This window comes from Lytechinus pictus, chromosome 12 (assembly GCF_037042905.1).
Source record: "Lytechinus pictus isolate F3 Inbred chromosome 12, Lp3.0, whole genome shotgun sequence".
Classification (NCBI taxonomy): domain Eukaryota; kingdom Metazoa; phylum Echinodermata; class Echinoidea; order Temnopleuroida; family Toxopneustidae; genus Lytechinus; species Lytechinus pictus.
Window position 1 is genome coordinate 7,241,344 of NC_087256.1, and position 19,551 is coordinate 7,260,894.

Genomic DNA, 19,551 nt, shown 5'->3' on the forward strand with positions numbered 1-19,551 from the left:
ACATTCATTGACCATAAATGACATTTGAACGGTGACTTAAGACTTGTCAACTACACCCATGTCCACATTTCATTCACTCTATCTATAAACTTTCAAAGTTATGATGGCAATTCAACAATTACCCCAACATTGCCTAAGTTTATTGACCTTAACTGACCTTTGACTTGGTTTTGTGACCTGAAACTCACAGGGGATGTTCAGTGATACTTGATTACTCTTATATCCCAAGTTTTATGAACTAGATCCATAAACTTTCAGAGTTACGATGGTAATTCAACAAATACCCCCAACACGGCCAAAGTTCATTGACCTTTAATGACCTTTGACCATGGTCATGTGACCTGAAACTCGTACAGGATGTTCAGTGATACTTGATTACTCTTTTGTCCAAGTTTTACGAACTAGATCCGTAAACTTTCAGAGTTAGGATGGTAATTTAACAAATACCCCCAACACGGCCAAAGTTCATTGACCTTAAATGACCATTGACCATAGTCATGTGACCTGAAACTCACACAGGATATTCAGTGGTACTTAATCAACCTAATGTCCAAGTTTCATGAACTAGATCCATACATTTTCAAAGTTATGATGGTAATTCAACAAATACCCCCAACTTGACCATAGTTCATTGACCCTAAATGACCTTTGACCTTGGTCACGTGACCTGAAACTCAAGCAGGATGTTCACTTTTACTTGATTAACCTTATGCCCAAGTTTCATGAACTAGGTCCATATACTTTCTAAGTTATGATGTAATTTCAAAAACTTAACCTTCGGTTAAGATTTTGAAAATAATTCTCCCAACATGGTCAAAGTTCATTGACCCTAAATGACCTTTGACCTTGGTCATGTGACCTGAAACTCAGGCAGGATCTTCAGTAATACTTGATTAACCTTATGTCCAAGTTTCATGAACTAGGTCCATAGACTTTCTAAGTTATGATGTCATTTCAAAAACTTAACCTTAGGTTAAGATTTGATGTTGACGCCGCCGCCGCCGTCGCCGTCGGAAAAGCGGCGCCTATAGTCTCGCTCTGCTATGCAGGCGAGACAAAAACAGAGCTCTTCTTATTTTTATATTTTCATTACGTATGTTTGTAGTTACGAAATGTTAGACCTACATGTATACTTTTTTCCTTTAGGACATGCACTTTGGATCTCATGAATAGGTACTTTACGAATAATCATACCAAAACCTTACCTTACAAGATCTTGAACGGGTAGTTCATAGGAGAGCTGCACAATGTCATTAACATGGTTGACAACTAGCCATGATAGAGGCTCTGCATCCGCCTCATTCTCACACTAAAAAAAAAGAAATTTTAAAGAATGAGTACAAATCATATTTTTTTAAACATTTCATGGTACTGCAAGTTCATAGATCATAGTTAGAAAATGGATATTTCCACACAACAGAGGTTATCTCTATAGCCTGGAAAAGAAGCCTACTCTATGACCTGAAAATAGAGTAAAAGAGCAATCATGGTTCAGGCTATTGTCTTGAAAGGTGGCATCCCTACATTACAATCTTTATGATTTCAAGTAAAATACTCTACTTGGCAATTCCATAAAATAATCAACATCTGACCTGCATTTTTTTCTATCCTTACTTCACTATGAAATGCTGAAGCCATTAGAGCTTTCCATATATACCGTACATATGAACTAAAAAAACGGAAACAAATCATTTCACAGAGGTCCCCAACAAAAGAGGTTTGATGTACATATTCTAAAGGATTTGCACAGCAGTAATTCTACCCACCACATAATCACAGAAAAGGACAAGTGCTCCTTGCTTGACCACCTCCTCTGCGGTGGAGAGCTCTGTCTCCAGATTTGTCTCCAGGTGATCCAGGCTCCCTGAGGATAGGGACTTGGAGAGAGGAGGTTTCTTAGGGGTGTGCAGGATCCGCATCCACCAATCTGTAGAATCAAAGTTGAGTAGCAGGAGCAGCTGAAAGTGTAATAGAGAATAGCGAAGTGTTGAAGGTTGTATTGTCACATTAACAATCCTCAATTTTGGGGAAATTACTCTTTTGTTTGTTATAATGACCAGATAATATTTTGTCTCAATATCACACACCGTTCAGAGTGGAGGTTTAGCAGCAGGACGTAAGAGGATTGTATCCCTGCAGGGGGGTGACAAGACTTTGTACAGTAAATTTTGGGATAACCACCCTTTTGTTTCAATGACTGGATAAATCTATAAAAATGTCTTTAAGAGAGCAGTGTCTCTTGAGGAAGTGTTGGATCTGCAATTTGTGGACTGATGTAAGCAGTAATAGAAGCTGGAAAAGGAATAGAGTAGAGATCTAAGGTCAACCAAGCAATTGTCTGAATTACAATATTTCAGAAATCATCCACATTTAGCAATGAGTTTATTTGGTCAAAAATTATCATTATCATCATCACCATCATCACCATCATTATCACCGTCGTCGTCATCATCATCATCATCATCATCATCATCATCATCATCATCATCACCACCACCATTATCATCCTAATTGTTATCTTACCTGACACCACTGTAGCACCAGTACTGGGTCTGTCTGTATAAGTGAATGGAATGCTTCATTCAAACTGTCCAGAGCAAACCAGCATTTCGATTGCTGAGGTCTGGAGATTAGACTAGCCATCATCACTCCAACTTTCCTAAATGTTCCTGATTACGGAAAAATAGACAGGACGGGATTCAAGTTAAATTACCATTTGCAAGTTATTTCATGATCAAACAAAATAGTTCATGAGTTGTAAACAAATATTGAAAAGGCCTTATACAGTCATAGAAAAATAAAAAGAGGGAAAAGAGAGAGAGAGAGAGAGACAGACAGACAGATATAAGTCAGTGAGGCAGTGATGTACATAGACATACAGGAAGGGTGAATATGCACATTGATTCTTAACTCAAACAAAGACATGCCTAGTTTCAGGCACTAGGTGTACTACTGAAACAATGCAACACAGTTTTATCCCCTGAGAATTATGCTTAGGTTTCCTTTATTCTCCAGCATTGTTTTTAATGCAAATTGATACGAGTATATTTTTTTCCTTGACAAGACAACTGTTCCAATATTTGTATAAGAAGAAACTTGATAGAAAAAAAAAAATCAATACCTTTTGAAAGTTAAATTCTCAAAATGGCATGTAAGGAATTACAATGTGAAAATATATTGCATGTCAATTTCTCATGTAAATATTTACATGTATATTAAATGCAAACAAGAACAAAGAACAAACCAGCAGACAAATAGAAAAAAGCAATTGATTTCATTACAGACAAACTGAAAGAGAGGCATAGTAGGGATGAGAATGATATGTTTGGTTCGTACATGAAAATAAATGAATTTAATTGAATTCTAGAAAGAATGAGCGATAAGAAAAAAGAAAAAGAGAGAGAGAGAGAAAGAGGGGAAGAATTTGATCTCACCAGATTTAAACATGTGTGTCATAGACAGAAGCAGTCTGGACAGCTCCTGTGCTAGGAAGTCATGTGACTGGTCACCTGACCCATCTATGGACTTAGAGGATCTGAAATCTTGCACAGTGGTGACAGTAAATCCTACAATTTGCAGCAAGAATCTTTAGAAGAGAAATCAATCACAATAGTATAAAATGCTATCTTCTTGGGAAACAGAAATTGTCAATGTCTACATTAATTTTGATAAAACAATGATTTTTTTTCCATCCACTTGGAAAGGTTAGATGGCTTGCACCTCAATCACCTCATGTCATGTAGCTTTATTTTCTGAATCTCTCCAGAGACCAGTTTAATTTCTTGATATCAGAGATTCTGGAAGATCGGAATGAGAATAGCATTCACATCCACTAATCATGCATGGTCGACTGCTCCTGTTGACTCCTGTCGACCTGAAAATGTTCCCAGAAAGGACACTGAATGAAAGATCACATTATTTGAACAGGTTTTGGAAACCAGTTCAGGAGAAGAGGTGCTGTGAATGCTAAAAAAGCGATCTTCTAAACTGATCTTGCAATATGATTTCATGGAAACTAGATCAGGAAAATGTATTTGAGACAGGGTCTTTTTGTAAGATAAAATTGGTTGACTGACCTGGCAAGAACTTCCTCAGGAGGGGTCATGTTGGCGTTGAGGGCGTCCTCCTTGGTATGCTGTGCATCCAGTACGCAGATGAAGAGGTCAGAGGTCAAACCTAGCTCTTGGAGACGAGACAGGATGGTTTCCTCCTTGGACTGCGTGGTCAAGACGCCAAAAAGAGCAAGAGCCATGGCTAGCCATCGCTGCATGGATACAACACTGACCTGGAAATCGATTATTGATTATAAGAGCAATATCATTTATATCCTGGATTATTTCTTTATATTGTAAATGTTAACACATTTTATATTATGTCTTGTATTATTCTACACACATAAATAAAAGCAAACAAAGCGAACAAAATGAAGAGAGTTATGATGATAATGATGATGTTGAAGATAATGGTGGGAATGATTATGATTCCAATACAATACAATTAATAGTTACCTTATCTTTCACTAACTACTATAAAGTGGTATGTGTATGACTTTAAATCCTGTGACACTACTGCACAGGGGAACATTTCACGAAATTGTCACGAATCTTAAATTAGTCAAAAGCTACTGAAATCATTGCACCTGATTGGCCAAGAGCAAATTTGTTAGTGAGAAATCACTAACAGAATGCTTCATGAAACACTCGCCAGAAGTATCTCTCAAGGTACATTACCTGATCATATGGAACTAAGAGAAGAGCCTTCAGAAGGATATCAACAGGCCTGAGTGAGCTGGGAGCCACTGTCCCTAACAGATGATGGAGAACATCAAGAGCAACTGGACTGTCTAGGTTAATCTGATGGAAAAAAAGAGAAGTTTCCAGTATTAAACTATGGCAAAAAGAAGCTGCTGAAAACTGCTTATCTAATAAAAGAGAGCCAATGGAGTAAATTAGAAAGTCAAAAAGGGGCCTAAGCTTTCGATCCTAGCAGAATCTTCGTCGGAGGAAAAATGACAAACATATAAAGTTTTAAACTAGACAGCTTTTTTTATTACACATCATTGCATACATCAGTGTGGCGTCAACAGCACTGGGTAAACTGCACACCAAGTTGCAGCAAAAAAGCAAAGTGACTCGTGGCTGCCGAGAATTTCCAGTCAGCAATAGTGCATTAATAAGAAATGTCAAAAGAGTTTAAAGTTACCCAGTCCTTACTCAATTCTTGAATACTATAAAAGATTTCACTCAACATGTATTTTCAAATCTCAAAACCATGATAATGAACGTTAGAATTAAATTATACCTTGTCTGAAAATATGACTGTCTGCAATGTGCCGAGTAATAGAGTCCACCACAATGTACAATGTTTGCCATACAGAGGGCTTGTGATATTCTTTTGAATAAAAGATATAGTATGGATTGCTATCTGATTGCTACTGTCATTTATTTGTTATGGATCCCCCTAATTTTCAAGCCAATGGCTTTTCTAGGGTGCTTGATTCTCATATTTTACAATGTATATATTTACTCATGTGATTTTTACCTAATAAATAATTGAATTGCAATAGAGTCATCTGTGGCGATTGCATTATGATGGTATCAGGGCGCCTTGAACAACCACAGACACTGATTAATAATGCATACAAATTTTGATTCCTTGAGTTCAAATATATAGTACCTGTTGTCTTGCCAGGAGAGGGAGTATCATATCTACAACTTGTCTGGAGAGCCGTTTCCACTTTTCTTCATTCTCGCGATGTGCCTGCTGTAGAACTGCTGTGAACATCTCCAGGACCTGCAAGTATTTACCATAGCAAGAATTTGAACTACCTGTAAATTACGTGAATGGATATATATACAGTCAAACCCGCCTCAGCACCCACCTGACTATTGACTATTGTGAAAACCTGCCTTTAGTGACCACCAAACCTGTTTCCCATTTGAAAAGAGACTTAAGTATCAATGTGCATATTCACCCTTCCTGTGTGTCTATGTACATCACTGCCTCACTGACTTATGTCTGTCTGTCTCTCTCTCTCTCTCTCTTTTTCCTCTTTTTTATTTTTCTATGACTGTATAAGGCCTTTTCAAACAGAGAGTCTTGTCTCCAGTGGTCACTTTTTCTGTTTCCCCTGGATGGACTTTACATACAGGTTTGGTTGTATATAGTCATATCACCATTGTGATAACAATGAAAACCAAAGACAGATCCCTCTATCTGAGAATACTGTAAGATTGCTATGGGATCTCACACCTGGGCGCTGTTCGTAAGTTAAGAGCGACTTTAAGAAACGACTGGTGATCCTTTCTTGTGGTAAATGGTATAATAAATTGGCGATGGTTTAGCGCGTAAGAAAGGATAACCAGTCTTTCTTAAAGTCACTCCTAACTTACGAACAGCTTTATGAAACGGCCCCTGGGGACCCAAAACATAAAGCTTTAATAGTGATTAATCATGGGGCTGATAATATTCATGAGATACCTTACCTGACTATAGTGAATGAGTCTAAGCAGCATGGAAACCACCACTTCCCTCTGAGTGTCCAATTCCTTGGCTGACTCTGATTTATTATTGGCCCTCAGGATGAACAGATCATGGACTAGAGGCTTCAGAGCTGGAACAACTATGGAAAGAAAGACAACATGGAGCATTTCATGAAAACTGGAATATTTGACTTTCACTGTCTCTTGTTACAAGCTACTGTAAATCCTTGCATCTGATTGGCTAAGACAAAACTAGTTAGTGAAAATCACTAACAAGGTATGAAACTCTTTCTTTCCAGAGGATGAAGAAATCATGGACAAGAGGCTTGATAGCTTTGGAAAGATATAGGGGAGGGGTGCATTTCATTAAACAGGTATATCTGATTTTCATTGATTGTTGTTACAGGCTACTGTAAATCCTTGCATCTGATTGGCTAAGAGCTAATTATTGAGTGAAAATCATTGACAAATTGCTTCATAAAACATTCCTGGGGGCACTTCTTGAAACTAATACATGACTCTATTTATAAGCTTCTGCTTTTGATTGGCTAAATGAAAATGGATCAGATAAAATCACTGACAAAACCTTTTTGAAATGATCCTCAAGGACTTAAGTTTATGGATACAAATAGATTACTTTTGACTCATGATGTTCATTATCATCATCCTCATTATCATCATCTTCATCTTCATCACCATCACCACCACCACCATCATCATCATCATCGTCGTCATCATCATCCTTTTCATCAGACCTGCCTACCTTAATTGTGAAAAAATCCTATTCTTGATTTCTTTTTATCCTATTTTCACGCCTAAAATCAAATTTTTCTTTGAAATTTTGATAAACATAGTACCCAAAATCATCATTGTTACACATCCTATTTTAGGGGGAAATAGTATCATTTTCCCCAAAAAATCCTACCAACTGGCAACTCTGCATCATTATCATGATTTTGACGACCACTTACTGTGTGTAGACGCTTGCTGTCCGCTAGCCATGATACCATCACACAGCTGAATAATCTTCGGCATTGCAATAACTGGTTTACTATGAAACCTCTCGTACGATAACAGAACAAGGAAGTTGAAGATGTGTGGAATCAAAACTTCATATCCCCTGAAAAATAAAATAAAATTATAAGACTGTCGATGGTTGTCCCTTCTTTTCTGAATTTTCATTATATAATTACTATGAGTGCTCTTGTGCAAGCATGTTAGATATACCATTCAGCATATTTGGAATTAAAGGTGGTATTTGCATAAAATACTGCATTGAATTTAAAAATCATAATGGTATCAGAAGATGAGCTCAAAATGATATGACACTGATTTAATTTTTCTTTCTATGTACTTGATTATTATCCCCATGAGTATATGATCATACATGAGCATGCATATTGAAATAAAAAATATGCTGATGTGATATTTCTTTTATCTGCAGCAGTATATCAAAACTTTCCATATAAATATATAATACTTACTTGACAAGCCCTTCTTCTAAGTACTCAAACTGCTTGATAACAAAATTCAGGAAAATCTGTTGAATAGAAACAGAACAAAAAGACAGATAGTTACGTGGAGTAATGAAAAAAAACTTTTATCATTTTAACAGCAAACAAGTTTCTTCACATTTTACTTTTCAAGTTATTTTTCTTGTATGATTTAGCTGCTATCAAAAAAGACATGATGACAACATGAACCGAGTTGGCAGATAAAAATTACTAAGATCTACATTCACGGTACAGACAATTTTTGATAATCCAGGTGGGTGTTTCAAAAAGCTGTTTGAAAGTAATGAGCAACTATACAAACACTTGATGGCCTTTATTGTGGTAAATACATGTAACATACACCAAATTTTCATTAAAGATAAATACCAGTTGTGGTAACAATCTCAAAATGAGTTTGAACAGAATCCAATGAAATTACCACCCAAGTGTTTGTATGTATAAATAAAACAATATGTGCCAAATAGCTCTGGAAGAAAATGCATAAGTGCCGAGAAATGAGCAAAATAAGCATGGAATTCAATCAAATGTCTGGTATTTTTCAAAGCAATATTAAAACGCTGTCCCACATATGCTTTTCTGTGTTAGTGATCAGAATTATCGATTTTGAGCTAAGATTTCATGATTTTACAAAGATAAGTTTACAATGATGTACCAGATCTAGATGAATTATAATATTTGGACAATTAACCTTGATTTAAGACTTTCTCATGGAATAATTGTTTGCTGTAACTACTGTCTTTAACATTTAATGTTGAATAAGAGCATAGGAATGGATCACCAGTCATTTGTAAAGTCGATCTTAACTTACAAAGAGTTTAATGAAACACCTACCACAACCTAATATGATACTGCAGTTCCTGCATGGCTCATATATGACTCACAATGAAAACCGATATGATATCAGAGTTCCTGTACAACTCATTTATGTATGGCTCATATATGACTCACAATGAAAACCGATATAATATCAGAGTTCCTGTACAACTCATTTATGCATGGCTCATATATGACTCACAATGAAAACCGATATGATATCAGAGTTCCTGTACAACTCATTAATGCATGGCTCATATATGACTCTCAATGAAAACCGATATGATATCAGAGTTCCTGTACAACTCATTAATGCATGGCTCATATATGACTCTCAATGAAAACCGATATGATATCAGAGTTCCTGTACAACTCATTAATGCATGGCTCATATATGACTCTCAATGAAAACCGATATGATATTGGAGTTCTTATACAGCTCATATATGTACTTGTATATGATTGATTTTATATACCCACATACAAAACTGATATCGTATTCAAGTTCCATGCATGGGTCCTACACACAAGTTTCTGCCGAGACACACAATAAAATCTGATATCGCATAGGTCATACATAGTCCTGTACCTGATCAGAGTCCAGTAAGCAATAGTTGACCCTGAGTTGGACCAGCTGGGCTAGGAGATGAAGGACCTGTTGCTGTAGCACCACACAACTACTCACAGTGTACTGCTTCAGAGCTCGGATTACTAGAGGCTCAAACAGACGAATGTAGTTCTGAACTGCAGTCTACAAAAGAAATAGAAGTAAGCAAGTGAGTATGTTCAGAGAGCTTATGTGACGATAAGTGTGAGGGTGCAACAACGTAAACAAAAACAAGATCCAAAGAGGATTGGTTGTTTGTACTGTAACAACACACACTTACGGCACATTTTTCATTGTAATATAATAATCACCACTATAAGATTAATTCATACTATATAGCCCAGACCCTATGTACATGTATGTATTCCTAACTGTGCTTTAATGCATCACATAAACACAAACACATTTAAGCAATGCAGAAATACATGTACATGGAGTGATAAATACAAATTAATAAGTGGGACTAAGGATGTTCTAGACCAACAAAACAGTTTGCGTATCATTGACAATGGATGGATAGGTTGAAGAAAATAACCATGTCATCTTCTCACATCATATTCCACAATCCACAGTGTATACATTGCATTTCACCTCTACGACTCTCACAAAGACACAGGCAAGCTCTTACTCAGCAGGTAATGTACGAGCAATCTAAACATAGTAAAATTTGCTTTTCAGGACCTGTCTCCATTTCACAAGACTTATTATCAATTACAGTTTACAAGAAGTGACAATGGCTAAAGTTACTGTAATCAAGGCATTTCATTAGATGATATCATATTTGTGATAGAAATATGTCATTTGTTAGTTATGACAAGTAATTTGTGAATTTGGTTCTTGTTACTGACCTTGTCCTTGCTGCTCTTTGAAGATAGACTAGCTCTTCTGTCTGCCCTGGTTTTGATCCAACCAAAAACCCTATGAAATATGACAAAATAGCAAGTAAACAAGGAGGTCACACAGGAATTAATAATAATAATAATAATAATAGCCAATTTTTATAACGCACTTTTCCCAGAATGGCTCAAAGCGCGTTACAGCATATTATTACCCCGGTCATTGGATTCATTTCAATCCCGCACGAATAATGCACAATTTCCACTCCCTGGGGAGCATTCCTTGCATTCATCGCAGCCTCATTATGGCGCTGGCAAAATCAAACATACAATATCTTTCGCATCCTACCGGGTACCCATTTAGCACCTGGGTCGAGAGTGGCAAAGTGTGGATTAACGCCTTGCCAAAGGACGCTAGACCGCAGTGGGATTCGAACACACGATCCTCTGTTTACAAGGCGAGAGTCAGAACCACTACACCACGGCTCTTCCACACTAGGAATTACATCAAAAAGAAAAAGAAAAGAGAAACAAAATAAGAATTAACTATAATAGAAATTCAAATAAACTAATTCAGAACTTTCAGTCTTCGATATTGCAAAGTTTTCAATATTTGAATCAATTAAATCAATATCATAAACACAATTTGATTCAAGTATTGCTGACTTAAGCATATGCTTTTTCATAGTAAGTGTATACAGATAAAGGGAAATGGCCATAAATAATTTTTCACCACATTTAAGTACTCTCTTTTAATGATAGAAATAAATAAGAATAAATAAACTTTATAAGAGATATGTTGGAATGAATTAATATCATTGAAGTTTGTAAAAATTTGTGAATTTTCTAAAAAAGTTGATTTTATTCAATTAAAAGAGATCACAATGAATTAATTTACCCAATGCTTTCATTCTCTGCATCTGGTGTAGTGGTAAGCTTAGGCCCCATTGAAGCCAGGCATTGAGTATACTGGGTGTATGGTGCAATGAAGCAATCGTGATATAGCCCAGGTTTCATGTTGGAGGTCAGACGGGCAGCTTTACCCGTCTTTCGGGCATGGTGAGGTGAGGAGAGTTCTTGGGTGCTTGCCATGTTGGTGAAGAATAAAGCCTTCAACAGCTGGATAAAAGATTGTAAATAAAATTTTAGATTAAAATTGAACATCACAATTCAAAAGTGAGCATTATAGAGTAAAAGGAACATTTGAAAAATATGTTGAATAATAACTGTATCTCATAATACTGAAGATTAAATTATATATTTAAGGCATATACAAACGACTTTCTATCTTTCTTTCTCGCTAACTTTGTATTAAATAATTTATTGTTTTCTTCCTTCATTTTACTCTATTTTCTAGCATTCTCTGGTGAAATGAATAAACAAACATTCATATACAGCAACAAACAACTAAGAATATTACATATTGGGAAAATGTTATCAACAAGAACTTGATTATTCCCACAACAAATTATGTGTACCCTCATAAAGCACCAAAATACATACCTGTTCAACACACAATATGGTCATCGTGGGTTCAATAGTGACACAGGACTTTAGGTAGCCCAGAATTTCTTCAACGTACTAAGGAAGTAAACAAAAGAAAAAATACATTCATGTTAACACTGCACTCAACCAACCTGATAAAGTGGGTACCAGGTGAGTGTTTCATAAATCCGTTCGTAAAGTTACGCACAACTTACACACGACTGGAACATGTTCTTATGTCCTAAATGAATGACATAGGGATGTATCATCTAGCACAAGAAGGGGTCACCAGTCATGCGTAAAGTCATTTGTATCTTACAAACAGCTTTATGAAACACCCACCTAGCATCATTAATCCTTGGGTCCACTGACTTGGATACACTGAATCCAAGCAAACAGCAGCTTGAGCTTAAACTAGGGTAATGGTAGTCGCACTATGCACCCTCTGGAACAGGTGCCATAAATCCAGTAATTATCATTAATGTTAGAAGTACAACAGCATTGTTATCTCGTGGAATGAACACATTGGTGTTTGAATGATGCACATGGATACGTACATCTTCTTAAAGAATATATCTCATTCTTTGGTGTAGATCAATGCTGCAGTCACATTTCCCCTACGATGTTCGCACGGTGTGTCAAAACAGCTGTTTATGGATTTCTATACTAACAACATACAGTTAGCTGGTCCAAAAAGACAGCCATTGTAGGCGAAATGTGACTGCACCATAACCAAAAACAAAGCTGGGTCCTGCTGCATAAAATTTACTAATATGGTAACTTTGCAATCCAATGGTGATTTCCATGGTAACCATTCTCAACAGTCAATGAAAATCATGAAGTCCATGGAAGTTACCATTGGATGACAAAGTTACCGCCCCTTTTAAGCAAAGGGGCAAAAAGTTGGATGAGATTGGGATAAGATTGTTTTAAAATCTACATGTAATTGCCTTTTTTTTTTTTTAGAAAACTGCATAAGCAAATGATACAATGAACTTACATGACCAACTTCTGTGATTGAAGCTAGTTCTAGTAGCTGACTGAGGCATGATAATGACATCTTTAGCAAGAGACAAAACTTGTCAGGTTTGGTGAGTTCTAATGTAGCCTATAGATGACAAATTCGAAGACAAAGGAAATAGAAATTGATGGTAACTCTATGAGCTGAAGGTTAAGGAAATATCTGAAGGAAAAGATAACACCTGTATATCACATTTAAATATCATCAATAATCATATTTGGTAGCCTGGGTAATAGGCTCCAATATAAATTCAAAATTCAAATAATTGAAGAATAGGTAGATCACTCTTTGGGGGTCTCTGAATAGATTTATAAAGAATGTGAACATATATGTGAGTAACAAATTTGAAAAAAAAAAATATTCACAATACTAGTACTTGAAAAAGATACTTAATTTCTATTTCTGACTGGTGGTGCACTATTCTAATGTGAATATTAAAAAAGTATGAAATTTTCTGTGCTTTTTTTTAATGGGAACTGTTAGAGCAACCTGCAAGAGAAAGAGATGTGGCAGTCTTGTCAGTTTCTTTTGAAAATCTTTGGTGATATTACTTACAAGAGAAAATTAATTAACATTCTTTGCCTACATCATGACATACAAATAGTTACAAGCTGGTAGATAACAAAAAGTTTTGACCAGGAGAGATCAAATTTCTGAACAGGAAATTTGTTGATGCCAAGTTCTGTCACTACAGTGGTCAGAACCTTCTACTTCTCAAAAATTCTGACCAGCAAGCAACATAAATCAAAACCCCACAAGATAGGCAATAATCTCCCCCCCTCCAAAAAAAAGAGAAGAAAAATGCTGAGATTTTTCATAAATGTATTAACACATACATGTAATTGTGGTCCATAGCAGCAGACATAGTGAGAAAATTGATAAATTCAGTAGAGAGTCACACCATTAATATCCTACCACTAGAAAAAAAAAAGAAAAAAACTGGTGAGAACAGTACCTTATAGTTCTTATATGCTCCTCTTAATACTTCATATAGTCTCATGTAGTGGGCATGCTGATAGAATGAACCATAGGTTGACTTGGTGGACTTCTTCTCCTCAGATGCATCAGACTTATCTGGAAGGAGACAGTGGAATAAAGAGAATAGAAACATAGTAAGATAGTGGTAAGATGAGGAAGGTTAGAGTTAGAGATGATATAAAGTAGAAAGTATAGGATAAGGGGAGCGTAAAGTGAGAGGGTGAAAGAAAGGGGGATTTTTATGTATTAACATAATTCTAACAAGTGGAACGCCTCTGGCAGTCTCGCCTGCATTATGCAATTTAATATAGCAGCAGTGCTAACTTTGAAAACTACTATAAAATAATCATTCACAAAAACATCATTCATATAATGACATAATACCACGTTCATTGACCATAAATGACATTTGAACGGAGACTTAAGACTGTCAACTACACCCATGTCCTCATTTCATTCACTCTATCCATAAACTTTCAAAGTTATGATGGCACTTCAACAATTACCCCAACATGGCCTAAGTTTATTGACCTTAACTGACCTTTGACTTGGTTTTGTGACCTGAAACTCACAGGGGATGTTCAGTGATACTTGATTACTCTTATATCCCAAGTTTTATGAACTAGATCCATAAACTTTCAGAGTTAGGATGGTAATTCAACAAATACCCCCAACACAGCCAAAGTTCATTGACCTTTAATGACCTTTGACCATGGTCATGTGACCTGAAACTCGTACAGGATGTTCAGTGATACTTGATTACTCTTATGTCCAAGTTTTATGAACTAGATCCATAAACTTTTAGAGTTAGGATGGTAATTTAACCCTCAATCTCCCGGGGCATTCTGATTCTTGTCATTCCGGGGGGGGGGGGGCCATTATGGCCCCCCCTTAAGATCTCAGCCGTGGATTGCGCGATCACAATGAAAATTTGCATGATGGTAGAGAATGACGTAATCTACGCAGTTGCATTGGTAAATTTCACTGAATTCATATATTTTTATTTTATATGAATTAATTATGCTAATTTATTCATGAAATCATACTTTTTGCTCTGATTCACTAAATAAAGCTCCTAGAATGCTATTTTTTGGTGAAAATATTCTTTATAGCATTCCTAACAATTGTGAATGAAAAAAATTCTGGTACCAAGACTGATTTCTTATGAATTTTATTGTTTTTTAAATTTCTTATGTATTTCTTTATTTTTTCACTTTTTGTTTTTTATTGTTTTTTCAATGGAAATCGTTCCAGACTTAATTCTAATCATAAACAAGGCAAAATTAATTAAGTTTGATCATTAAAAGTAGAAATAATGATACATTTATGAATTTTGGCCAAATACACAATTTGCATTGGATTTGTACATGAAATCACGTTTATGAGCAATTTCGGGTCTGACATGCACTTACATAATGTTGCGTAATGTCGTAACCGCGTACCCGGGCGTCACAAATTTGGTCTCAAAATTTGCGCGAGACTTGAAAGTAAAAAGTCAGTGAGCGGCGAGGTCAAAAAATTTTGCGCAGCAGATATATCGCAAAAATTGGGGGCCGTTTCATAAAGCTGTTCGTAAGATATGAGCGACTTTAAGAACGACTGGTGAACATTTCTTACGCGCTTAACTATCGCCAATGATATACCATTTACCACAAGAAAGGATCACCAGTCGTTCTTAAAGTCGCTCTTAACTTACGAACAGCTTTATGAAACACCCACCTGGTTTTGGTTTGTTAGGGTTCTGAGGGGTTGCGGGTGATTGGTCAGGGGCCCGTTGCAGAAAGAGTTGCGTTTAAACGCAAGCCAAAAAATCAATTGCAAGTCCCAAATGCGCGCTGTTGATTGGTTGAAAATCAAGTTGCGCGTGATTTTCAGAGTTGCAATTGATTGCAACTCTTTCTGCAACGGGCCCCTGGTGTATCTTTGTCTCTTCCCATTTTGCTCTTCCTCTTGATGGGACTAACAACGGGTTAGGATTGTATGATTAGGGAATGATCAAGTTCTTTTACCTGGAGTTGGTTTGTTAGGGTTCTGAGGGGTTGCTGGTGATCAGTCTGGTGTATCTTTGTCTCTTCCTCTTGATGGGACTAAGAATGGGTTAGGATTGTATGATTAGGGAATGATCAAGTTCTTTTACCTGGAGTTGGTTTGTTAGGGATCTGAGGGGTTGCGGGTGATTGGACTGGTGTATCTTTGTCTCTTCCTCTTGATGGGACTAAGAATGGGTTAGGATTGTATGATTAGGGAATGATCAAGTTCTTTTACCTGGAGTTGGTTTGTTCGGGTTCTGAGGGGTTGTTGGTGATTGGTCCGGTGTAACTTTGTCTCTTCCTTTTGATAGGACTAAGAATGGGTTTAGGATTGTATGATTAGGGAATGCTCAAGTTCTTTTACCTTGAGTTGGTTTGTTAGGGTTCTGAGGGGTTGCTGGTGATTGGTCTGGTGTATCTTTGTCTCTTCCTCTTGATGGGACTAAGAATGGGTTAGGATTGTATGATTAGGGAATGATCAAGTTCTTTTACCTGGAGTTGGTTTGTTAGGGATCTGAGGGGTTGCGGGTGATTGGACTGGTGTATCTTTGTCTCTTCCTCTTGATGGGACTAAGAATGGGTTAGGATTGTATGATTAGGGAATGATCAAGTTCTTTTACCTGGAGTTGGTTTGTTCGGGTTCTGAGGGGTTGTTGGTGATTGGTCCGGTGTAACTTTGTCTCTTCCTTTTGATAGGACTAAGAATGGGTTTAGGATTGTATGATTAGGGAATGATCAAGTTCTTTTACCTTGAGTTGGTTTGTTAGGGTTCTGAGGGGTTGCTGGTGATTGGTCTGGTGTATCTTTGTCTCTTCCTCTTGATGGGACTAAGAATGTGTTAGGATTGTATGATTAGGGAATGATCAAGTTCTTTTACCTGGAGTTGGTTTGTTAGGGATCTGAGGGGTTGCGGGTGATTGGACTGGTGTATCTTTGTCTCTTCCTCTTGATGGGACTAAGAATGGGTTAGGATTGTATGATTAGGGAATGATCAAGTTCTTTTACCTGGAGTTGGTTTGTTCGGGTTCTGAGGGGTTGTTGGTGATTGGTCCGGTGTAACTTTGTCTCTTCCTTTTGATAGGACTAAGAATGGGTTTAGGATTGTATGATTAGGGAATGATCAAGTTCTTTTACCTTGAGTTGGTTTGTTAGGGTTCTGAGGGGTTGCTGGTGATTGGTCTGGTGTATCTTTGTCTCTTCCTCTTGATGGGACTAAGAATGGGTTTAGGATTGTATGATTAGGGAATGATCAAGTTCTATTACCTGGAGTTGGTTTGTTATGGTTCTGAGGGGTTGCTGGTGATTGGTCTAGTGTATCTTTGTCTCTTTCTCTTGATGGGACTAAAAATGGGTTAGGATTGTATGATTAGGGAATGATCAAGTTCTTTTACCTGGAGTTGGTTTGTTTGGGTTCTGAGGGGTTGTTGGTGATTGGTCCGGTGTAACTTTGTCTCTTCCTTTTGATAGGACTAAGAATGGGTTTAGGATTGTATGATTAGGGAATGATCAAGTTCTTTTACCTTGAGTTGGTTTGTTAGGGATCTGAGGGGTTGCGGGTGATTGGACTGGTGTATCTTTGTCTCTTCCTCTTGATGGGACTAAGAATGGGTTAGGATTGTATGATTAGGGAATGATCAAGTTCTTTTACCTGGAGTTGGTTTGTTAGGGTTCTGAGGGGTTGATGGTGATTGGTTTGGTGTATCTTTGTCTCTTCCTCTTGATGGGACTAAGAATGGGTTAGGATTGTATGATTAGGGAATGGTCAAGTTCTATTACCTGGAGTTGGTTTGTTAGGGTTCTGAGGGGTTGCTGGTGATTGGTCTGGTGTATCTTTGTCTCTTCCTCTTGATGGGACTAAGAATGGGTTAGGATTGTGTGATTAGGGAATGATCAAGTTCTTTTACCTGGAGTTGGTTAGTTATGGTTCTGAGGGGTTGCTGGTGATTGGTTTGGTGTATCTTTGTCTCTTCCTCTTGATGGGACTAAGAATGGGTTAGGATTGTATGATTAGGGAATGATCAAGTTCTTTTACCTGGAGTTGGTTTGTTAGGATCCTGAGGGGTTGCTGGTGATTGGTCTGGTGTATCTTTGTCTCTTCCTCTTGATGGGACTTAGAATGGGTTAGGATTGTATGATTAGGGAATGATCAAGTTCTTTTACCTGGAGTAGGTTTGTGAGGATCCTGAGGGGTTGCTGGTGATTGGTCTGGTGTATCTTTGTCTCTTCCTCTTGATGGGACTTAGAATGGGTTAGGATTGTATGATTAGGGAATGATCAAGTTCTTTTACCTGAAGCTGGTTTGTTAGGATTCTGAGGGGTTGCTGGTGATTGGTCTGGTGTATCTTTATCTCTCCCAATCTTACTCTTCCTCTTGATGGGACTAAGAGAAGGACCAGCTGGTAATGATGGAAGTGCAGTCTGTTAGGGATAAATAAACATGTACATACAGTTAACAGATGTCTAATATGTCAGATGTGACATACAGTAATTTGTTTTTGTTTTATTTCCTGCAGGAGAATGGTCTTGAAGATTGTGGAAAAGAGGGAAATAATCTTTCAGTTATCAATTTCTTTTCTTCATATTTAGGAAGGATATTATACAAATGCCCTCACATTCAAGTTAGACCAAATAAGGACTGGAACTGCCAGGCAGAAAATTCTGGCGTAGTCCCATGTATGCCAATTTGTGTGAGGGTATGTGACATTAACAAGAATTGCATCAACTTGTTTTTGCTATAATTTTGATGATTTCAATGCATTATAGCAAACACAAGGGTCCCATTACATAACAACAAACGCAAACTTTCGTTAACAAATATACTATCAGCCAATCAGATTGTAGGATTTCAGTAGCTTTAAACTGTTATCGGAATGTCTTTTGTTCAAAGAAAGCTGTTACTCAATATTTCTCCAAAAAGCATATAATCAAACACAAACCATGTAACACATCACATACAGTATTATGCTGTGATTTGCCTCGATCCATCAAGATATACAATAAACTTATTTTGCTGGATGTTCATATTGTATCTCATGCTGATATTTAAAATTCTCTTGATGTGACAAATACCTTTTACACATCTAGTTGAAAAATATATAATAATTAGCATGTAGAATATTAAAATTACAACAATTTCCACCTGGTATGCCAAAAACAAAATCACTAAAAGATAATAATTACAAATTTGTTATTGTAACAAGTTCTGTGAAACCTGCCAGTTCCTAGGTACATGTACATTATATAAAGCCTATCACTATCAATTTTGAACAGTTTCCTCTATAATGCCCATTCACAACCAGAATTAAATTCTGTCTTTAAAAACAACATTTCACTTGATCCTCATACCTGTGACTTGGCTGGACCTGGTTGGTGGTTATCAATCACATGACTGAAGATACTGACGAGCCGCGTGACATGGAGCAGGACCTGCTCCACGATGGGGACCAGGAGCCGATTGTTGAGGCACTGCCAGGTCTCTCCGCTCCCTTCTGCCTCCTGGGATGGGGAGGTGGCAGGAGATGCGGTCTTCTTGGAGGAGCTGCCCTTGAGTGAGTTGGCCGCAGCACCTGTTAAAGGTCAGGGTACATCTAAACTATAACCATTCTGAAATGTGTCTTCTAGAGACTTTGGCAGGTTTAAGTCACATCTGAGTGAACAAAGTACATAACCATCTGCATGCAGAATTGAAATAAACCTATACAATATTCTGATTAGCTCATGAAATATTCTGATTAAGATTATCCTAAAATACATTATATTTACATGTAAATAGATAATAACTCGAC

At 37.1% G+C, this 19,551-nt stretch overlaps 1 protein-coding gene across 1 annotated transcript in view; it reads right to left on the reverse strand.

The window, feature by feature from the left end:
- Positions 1-19,551, reverse strand: part of LOC129273453 (huntingtin-like) — a 57,031-nt gene that overhangs the window by 18,923 nt on the left and 18,557 nt on the right. Inside the window, exons 20-37 of the mRNA XM_064107303.1 lie at positions 19,112-19,332; positions 18,055-18,184; positions 13,714-13,832; positions 12,738-12,845; positions 11,756-11,833; positions 11,151-11,371; positions 10,265-10,334; positions 9,399-9,560; positions 7,967-8,022; positions 7,454-7,602; positions 6,486-6,622; positions 5,677-5,793; positions 4,731-4,853; positions 4,077-4,285; positions 3,435-3,586; positions 2,524-2,669; positions 1,767-1,958; positions 1,206-1,309 (exon numbers count right to left, since the gene is read on the reverse strand). Coding sequence (XP_063963373.1) covers positions 1,206-1,309; positions 1,767-1,958; positions 2,524-2,669; positions 3,435-3,586; positions 4,077-4,285; positions 4,731-4,853; positions 5,677-5,793; positions 6,486-6,622; positions 7,454-7,602; positions 7,967-8,022; positions 9,399-9,560; positions 10,265-10,334; positions 11,151-11,371; positions 11,756-11,833; positions 12,738-12,845; positions 13,714-13,832; positions 18,055-18,184; positions 19,112-19,332 — 2,494 coding nt within the window. The remainder of the gene's footprint in view (positions 1-1,205; positions 1,310-1,766; positions 1,959-2,523; positions 2,670-3,434; positions 3,587-4,076; positions 4,286-4,730; positions 4,854-5,676; positions 5,794-6,485; positions 6,623-7,453; positions 7,603-7,966; positions 8,023-9,398; positions 9,561-10,264; positions 10,335-11,150; positions 11,372-11,755; positions 11,834-12,737; positions 12,846-13,713; positions 13,833-18,054; positions 18,185-19,111; positions 19,333-19,551) is intronic.